This window comes from Hippocampus comes, unplaced genomic scaffold (genome assembly GCF_001891065.2).
Source record: "Hippocampus comes isolate QL1 unplaced genomic scaffold, H_comes_QL1_v1.1 scaffold331, whole genome shotgun sequence".
Lineage (NCBI taxonomy): Eukaryota > Metazoa > Chordata > Actinopteri > Syngnathiformes > Syngnathidae > Hippocampus > Hippocampus comes.
In genome coordinates, this window is record NW_017804904.1 from 220,158 (window position 1) to 228,885 (window position 8,728).

The following is an 8,728-nucleotide window of genomic DNA, read 5'->3' on the forward strand; positions in this document are numbered from 1 at the left end:
GGCTTTGGGTTCTTTTAAAATAAATTACTTTTATTATATTTACACATTTCAATGTTTCGACACTAGTAACTTGAGTCCTTTGGCATTTAAATCATCAACAACAATTTTGACATTAAATCATCCTATTAATGATTTGAAATATGTTCACAATTTCAAGATTAATTCACATTTAACATTCCCAGAGTGATAAATTGACTTTTTTTGACATTCTGAGAGTACCAGTTGCACAAACTTTTATTCTTGCAAACAGAGGCACTTTTTCATTGTTTTCTAGTTTAAAAAAAAAACAAAAAGGTGGAATATCAATATGTCCTTACACATATTCACATTTTGTTGATTAATTCATCCTTTTATGTCTTTAATGACTCTTGAGACATTGTGCTATGCTAATCCTGGAATCTTAATTTAAAATTTAGGGGCAATAATAATCCTCCTCACTTACATGTATATTTCCGCATAGTTATAAAGGACGAATTCAAGGAAGACGACTTGTCTTCCTTGAATTCTGTGAGCTGACTAAATTTTGCACCTCCAGCAGTTGGTGCCTGCCCTTCCTCCTCCTCGTCCTGGATTGGGCCTCACATCGTCCACGCCCCATGGACAATATCATATAAAAAGGCTACAATCAACTTTAGTTGGAGAGTGAAGGTTAAGCAGTCGGCAACATGATGTCATTAGTTTGGGGATTGGCCTGTATCGTTGGCATTCTGATCCCGGCAAGTCTGGGATCACAGTTTGGGCCACACCGCCAGCAGAGCCGTTTAGCCGGTCATTCCCTCCCAAAGGTATCACCACAGGTGTCCCCAAGGGTCCATGCCAGCTTTGAGGACGTCAGATCGACTGAACAAGCCTCTGATGAAGCACGAAGCTCTGAAATTTCCCAAGAGGTCCGGAAGACAGGCCAGAGCATTCTGAGTTTGCCTCAGCAGGATGCACGCAACATGTACTTACCACAGGGAGGACGGAACCTCATCTCAGCAAGTACGTTTTAATTTTTCAATGTTTTCCATAGTTGCTGCTTAGTGCGTGTTGCACCAGCGTTGCTTTGAATGATATCGATAGATTTGTTTTGTTGTACAATTTGGCACCACATAGCCTCTAGTACACATTTTTTTCTGTCTAACAATGTGCTGCTTTACATGAATTTTATTTTGCCAGTGATCTTGTACTACATATTTGAACAGTGAGTTGTCTATCAGTTAAGGTTACACATGATAGGAATATTCGCCTCCGATTTTTTAAAAATATTTGATTCATCTGTTATAGATGAATAAAGACGATTTTGGCAGCAGCTGCAGAGCACTTTTTAAACACAACAACAATGACATAAATAGCTTTTCTCTTCCTCCTTTTTGTGATGTACTATACTGTATATAAAATATGCAGTGTTTTATGATGCTCACAAAAAAGTTGACCGCACTGTTCTTTTGCACCATCTCTCTTCATTGCTTGAGTTAAACCAGAGCTGCAGCTCCTCTAACACTCTTTCCTCTATATCCCTTTCCCTCTTTGAAAAGCTGGTGGCACTAATTCCAGGTTTTATCGCTATCAGCCCTCACATCACCAGCCGCTTTCACAGCTGCAACACAAAGCAGCAAAGCATGCTTCTCAGCTGTTTGCTCAACATCCCAATTCTCCTGTATCCACCAGAATTACCACAGGTACTGAAACACACCGGTAAAAGGCACACTTGTAGTTGCTGTTAGACTGTCTGTCCTATTATGCATTGACTTCAGAAGCTTTCTTTTGAGAAATAATGGGTATCTTTGCCAAAAATAATGTGTTGGCTTTGAAGGCTTCTGTCACCGCCTATGACACATTTGCTATCTTGACAGAGCAGCATTTTTATAAAATATTGACAGCACCATTCACATACTGTATAACCGAAATGAAAACTAGCATATGTCAGTCACATAAAATGTGCTTGTCTACTGTATCAGGTGAGGCCTTGTGCCCACTGGCTCTAGTTCGGAACTGACACTGCATTTGAAATGGTGTTGCTCTGTGCCCCGGTTTGATAACTATTTCTTAATTCCTGATACTTTTTCAACATGTCTTTCTTCTTTTTTTTTCCAGTAACCTCATCAACAAACTGCAAGAATCGTCCAATAGATTTGGTTTTCATTGTCGACAGCTCCCGCAGCGTACGTCCTGCTGAGTTTGAAAAGGCCAAGGAGTTCCTGATAAACATGGTGGACACCCTGGAGATCGGCTCAGATGCCACCCGAGTGGGCCTTGTCAATTATGCCAGCACAGTGAAGATTGAGTTTTATTTGAACACCTATTTTGACAAGCAAGCTTTAAAGCAGGCATTGGCCCGTGTTGAGCCTCTCTCTTCCGGCACCATGACGGGCGTAGCCATTAAAGCCGCCATGGAGAAAGCTTTTATTGCAGAGGCAGGGGCTCGCCGCAGCTCCATGAACATTGCCAAAGTAGCCATCATAGTGACTGATGGGAGACCCCAGGACCAGGTAGAAGAGGTATCAGCAGCAGCTCGGGCATCTGGCATCGAAATCTATGCGGTGGGAGTAGACAGAGCAGATCTGATGTCCCTCCGCCTCATGGCCAGCCAGCCTCTCGAAGACCACGTCTTCTACGTGGAGACGTATGGTGTCATAGAGAAGCTCACTGGCAAATTTAGGGAAACCTTATGTGGTAAGGATGATCTGGAGAGTGTGGAGATTCCATTAAGTGGTTTGCGAATAGCACAAACTGGCAGGCAAGACCGTTATGGGATAACATATGAAAATGACAATAGGACAAAGCACGGTACGTCAAATTTATACCTCTTAATAAGCAACTGTGATTATTAATGGGCAGCGCCATATTGTACAGCCCTCCATTTAAAGCTCAATGGTCTTCTTCTTTGTTCATTTAAAAAGGTCAAGGTCAATCCAAGTTTCAGTTTGGATTGTCCTGAAAAAAACTGACACAGGTGGTATTGTACTTAAATGCAGTCAGCATTAAGTATGTACAATGACCCAAGTACTAACCATCCTCAAGAAGAAGACTAAGCTTAGATCACTGGTTGATCTGGCAATTTCGAGAACTTTAAAGTGGTCCAAACCTAATATGATGCTGCCCTTTAGTTTTCACAGTGTGTGCTGCTCTTTGCAAAACTGAGCTGCAGATTTCGCAGCGTGCCATACGCCCTACTCATGTACCTTGATGTGCTCAGCTGCGCAGGAATTAAACGTGGGCTGCTGCATTTTTAATCAGCCTTAGTGGCTAATCCTGCAAGGCCAAATCTGTGTTTACCTAAGGTTTTACTTGAAAACTAATCTTTTTATAAAATACCACAAATCATTGAAGTCTTGTTCCAAATTCCTTGCATTTACTTTTAAACATGAAGTACATTTTTTATTTCGAAAATGGGACGTTAACAGATCCAAGTGTTGAGGGTATGATGATATTTGTTGTGTTTTCTGATTGTTAATGTTCATTAATGTCCGAAATAAGTGATCCATGGTGCCATAGATCCAGTTTTTCCAAACATCCATAATCAACTGAACATCAAGTTCTGCAACAGGTGGACAGAGTTGTTCAGTAATGATTAAAAACAACATTTACAGTATGCATTTACATTTTACTAAACTTAACATTTATGAAATGGAACGTAATGGATGCTTCGACCAGCTCAGCTGCTTCTAAGCAGTGTAAACTTGTATGAGTGCTGCTACGAATTGTGAAATGGGTGGTTGGTGGGGGGTCAAAATGACCGGTTTAATCAACTTAAAATTGGCCAATGTACTCACATAAGAAAAGAGATCAAAATGTCAGAGACCCAAATTCTCATTGCAAAGTGTAGCAGCACTTAAACTTGGTTGCTCATGCAAGGCGTTCAGCTCCCTTTGTGGTAAAAGCATTCGCTTGAAGGGTTTGCATAGTTTTGCATGGCATGCGGGAATGGCGGGGATATGTCAAATGCCTGTGTCAAATTTGACATGAACTATCTGTTGCACGTCTTTTCATTCACGGCGAAGATGGTGATGAAATGACAAAATGCAGCATCATCATTTTGCATGACTAAACAATCATTACTCACAAGTGACTAATTGAAAACAGATACTAATTACACGTTAGTGTGAAATCAAGTAGACTTAAGCAAATCAGATATTTTCTTTCAGGAGTGGATGCATGTGCTCGTGGGCATAACTGCCAGCACATCTGTGTCAACAACGGTAACTCTTACAACTGTCAGTGTTGGGCTGGCTATGTCTTGAATGCAGACAAGAGGACATGTTCACGTAAGACTTTTTGTTTTTTTTCATGCCTTTGCTAAACTGTGCCTTCGTCTTGATTCAAACCGATCACAATGTGACACCATCACTTTTCAGGTCAAGACGCATGCGCCCGGGGACATGACTGTCAACATATTTGTGTTAACAGTGGTGACTCTTACGTCTGCAAATGTGGAATGGGATACGTCCTGAATGCAGACCAGAAAACATGCTCACGTAAGTACTTGGCAGTACATATTCTTTCTTTCGATTTTACACGGGCTATATGCCCGCATATGGTGTCTCATATTTTCTGCTTTCCAGTGACAGTTTCTGGTACGTGCAATATGTGTGGCCGCACCGGGTGGCATCTCTAACCCTTAACCCCAAATAAATGCAACATGAATTGGTTTTCTATCATGACATGCAAATCATTGGCGTTGGGGGAATTTGCCCAATATCTCTTTCCAGGTGCAGATCCGTGTGCTGCTGGACATGAATGTCAGCATATTTGTATTGATAATGGAGACTCTTACATCTGTAAATGTCATCCAGGATATGCATTGAATCAAGACAAAAGATCATGCTCACGTAAGGTTGCCTTCAAGTACATCATTAGTTTTGTTTTGTTTTGTTTTCTCCATCCATCCATCCATTTTCCGATCCGCTTATCCTCACAAGGGTCGAGGGGCGTGCTGGAGCCTATCCCAGCTGTCTTTGGGCAGTAGGCGGGGGACACCCTGAACCGGTTGCCAGCCAATCGGTTGCACACAAAGACGAACAACCATCCACGCTCACACCTCGGGACAATTTTGATTGTTCAATCAGCCTGCCATGCATGTTTTTGGAATGTGGGAGGAAACCGGAGTACCCGGAGAAAACCCACTCAGGCCTGGGGAGAACATACAAACTCCACACAGGGAGGCCGGAGCTGGAATTGAACCCATTGACCTCTGCACTGTGAGGTCGACGCGCTAACCACTGATTTTAAATCCAATGGCAAACTATCTATTTCGCTGTTGGAGTTCAGTGTCAGTGACACTGTTAGATTGTAATATATCTGTTCTGATACATCAACTTTTTTTTCCCCAGATTTAAAATGAATAAATATTCCCCAATGCAATATGGGTTGGAAAGCACAAATTAAATTGACAATTCGCCATTTGTAAATCCTGCGCTAAGTGCTTATTTGTATCCCTCCGTTTACCCGAAAACTGTCACCAAGGTGCACGTTTATGTTGCAGGTTTAGTCACTGATGCATGTGCCAGAGGTAATGACTGTCAGCAAATCTGCGTCAACAATGGAAATTCCTACTACTGCAGATGTCAAGTCGGGTACATACTGAATGTGGATCAGAAAACATGCTCACGTAAGAAACTGTGAACACCGTCACGTTTTCTTTTCACTCATAAAATGAGGATTTTACACTTAAAATGGTTTTCTCAACTGAGCGCTTGAGTTCCTTTAAATGTTGGAGCATCTCATTCCAGGCGCGGATGCTTGTGCTCTTGGACACAACTGCCAGCATACTTGTGTCAACAGCGGAGATTCGTACATTTGCAAGTGTCGTGCGGGATATATTTTGAATGCAGATAAGAGAACGTGCTCACGTAAGAATGTTTTCTTTTTTAACATGCAGTACATACAAAACTTGCACTGATATCAATATCTTGTTAAATTTTGCTACATATTTACCAAGCACAGAATTTGCTAAACCTGCACAAGTGGTGTATCAAAAAATGCCATGACAAATGAAATATACCTACATGACACAATCAAATAATATTAATTTTACAAGATGTTTATGGCTTTTTGTATTTTGCAGTGATGTAGAATGGCAATGCATCATATTGAGAGCTGTTTCGAATATTATGCTTCTGTTTTTAAGACCCGCATCAGGAGATTAATGTTGGACAATTTGACAGTGTTTGTCTTTTTTTTTGCATTTCTGCAGTCATGAAGAAACGCGCAGTTACCTGAAGCCATGACTACAATGTCCAACATCAAGCATACCACTAACGGTCATTTATGGACGATTTATCATTGCTCCATAAATGGTCACGAGAACTTTTTGTGGGGTGACCTCATAAAGGAAGCTCGGTTCAGTTTATCACTGAATGAAATGTACTTTTTTTTTTTTTTTTTTTACATATGTGATGAACTAGGTCTTTAAATTATCTTCACTCGTTGTTATTAACACGTAGTAGCCATTCACACTTGACCACGGTGTAGATCTTGGTGTGCAAAATGGACGTTTCCTAATCTAATGGATGACGATTTATGATTGTGACTTGCCAATTCAATCAATATGATTTTTAACACATGGAACAATTGTTGATTACTCTTGATTTGTCAGCTCCATATCGTTTGCACGGTCTTAAAAAGGACTGGGCTGTGTCATATGGGGTCCGTCTCACGCAGCTGCAAAAAGGTATTCCAAGACAACACAGCTTTGACCGCTCATATTTTTCTTCTTCTTACAGAGGAAACGAGAAGAGAAATAACGCAAGATGCCTGCAAGTGTGAAGCTCAGATACTGTTCCAGAAAAAAATGCAGTCAACCATTCAAGACTTGAGCAGAAGACATATCCTTTCCCCCTCTTATGACTACAGCTGCATTCTAAATCCAAATTTTGAATTTGATTGAGTCATCACTTAGTTTTAACAATGTTCTGCACTGATCAAACAGGAGCACTTTCCCTGGACAGTTGCTCTTGGTACTACTTTCTTAACTGTGAATCCACTCGATGACCTTTCAGACCGAGTGAACCAGATTGAAGACCAGCAGCAGTATTAGGGACAGTGATGATGTCACAAGACCAGCACAGAATTTGTATATTTTATCATTTTGGAACTTTCCCATGGAATTATTTTAAGTAATGAAAAAAAAAAAAGATGTCGGACACTAATAGCACTTTGGTTTTATATTAAAACCCCTATATTTTCATTCCAAACATGTGTATGTATGTATGTAATCATTCATTCATTGTACTGTATTCATTGCTTTCTATGCATGTATTTTCTCAGAGGTCCGGATCAATGAACATCAAACTGTTATTCTTTTAGCAACAAGATGATAGTTCTAATCCAGTGGATTACAGCAATACTGTGCAGAGAAAAGATCATTGTAAAGTCGGATGCAGTTGGCCTGCCTGTGGCTCAGTTACATAATACTTTAATGGTGCACTTCTTGTATCAGTTCGTAACTTTTTCATTAATTTCAGTCAAGACTTTTGTTTTATTTGTGGTTGGTGTTGTTGTAAAACACAACAAAGGTCAAACATTTATTGACAATCAAATCTGTTCAATTGTCCATGTGACCTATTCAAAGTGTGCTCACTTGTAAGTACTGTATTTTCTGCTTCTCTCACATCCAATGGTTTGGTTGTGAACATGATAGCATTTTGTACTAATTCTGTGTAAACTGATGCCTTATATAAGAAATATTTTAATTACTGTTTCTTTTATAATGGACATGTTATTGGTGCTTGCTGAATAAATATTCTGAAATCATTTATTAAACAGATTTATTGTGCGTCTTTGACATTTTATCAATCCAGCATACATTTCAGAGCAATTCATTCAGTAAGCAATCCAGCAGAAATACAGTACCGTAATTAATTTAAGAACACTACTTATGCGGAAATAATATGAGTGTATGTGTTATTAAATGTATTAGAGCGTTTCTCTGCAAAATTTCAGACTGTCCACTTCTCCCCCCAAAAAACAACAAACAGCGTCATCTCGACAATCTTTGAAACTCGGGATCTGAATCATCCGTCCGTTACCCGAACCACTTATTTCATTAGTTCTCAAAAAAAATCTAAAATTGCCCATTTGCCCCTTCCAATTGTTGTGTATTAACTTGTTGACTTCCACGTAAATACAAAAACACATAGCTCTATTTTATTCAGATTTTTTTCTCTATGGCGAAAAATTACAGCTTCCAGCAACGTTCAAAATAAGAACTACAAGTACCAGAAATCCACCGCAGAGTGTACTGTTGCTACGGGCGACTGTGAGAGACTACGTGCGCCATGCTACATGTTGCGTAAAACGCCAAAAATGTGTTGAGTTTGAACTGTTCTCTAAGACATTAGAAGTAGCTCGGTTCAGTTTATCACTGAATGAAATGTACTTTTTTTTTTTTTTTTTTTACATATGTGATGAACTAGGTCTTTAAATTATCTTCACTCGTTGTTATTAACACGTAGTAGCCATTCACACTTGACCACGGTGTAGATCTTGGTGTGCAAAATGGACGTTTCCTAATCTAATGGATGACGATTTATGATTGTGACTTGCCAATTCAATCAATATGATTTTTAACACATGGAACAATTGTTGATTACTCTTGATTTGTCAGCTCCATATCGTTTGCACGGTCTTAAAAAGGACTGGGCTGTGTCATATGGGGTCCGTCTCACGCAGCTGCAAAAAGGTATTCCAAGACAACACAGCTTTGACCGCTCATATTTTTCTTCTTCTTACAGAGGAAACGAGAAGA

General features: G+C 39.9%; 1 protein-coding gene across 4 annotated transcripts; it reads left to right on the forward strand.

Moving 5' to 3' along the window:
• Positions 1-301: 301 nt before the first annotated feature.
• Positions 302-7,743, forward strand: LOC109524384 (matrilin-3). Of its 4 annotated transcripts, none has more exons than XM_019884221.1 (10): positions 313-981; positions 1,518-1,661; positions 2,077-2,769; positions 4,128-4,247; positions 4,338-4,457; positions 4,692-4,811; positions 5,465-5,590; positions 5,712-5,831; positions 6,705-6,806; positions 6,966-7,743. In XM_019884221.1, exons 1-10 carry the CDS (start codon positions 666-668, stop codon positions 7,016-7,018), a joined length of 1,914 nt encoding a protein of 637 aa, XP_019739780.1. In that variant the 5' UTR covers positions 313-665; the 3' UTR covers positions 7,019-7,743. The 4 variants fall into 4 exon arrangements, with proteins under 4 accessions (XP_019739808.1, XP_019739780.1, XP_019739790.1 ...); XM_019884231.1 differs by having other exon boundaries at positions 315-981; positions 2,077-2,655; XM_019884240.1 differs by lacking the exon at positions 1,518-1,661 and having other exon boundaries at positions 318-981.
• Positions 7,744-8,728: the final 985 nt, after the last annotated feature.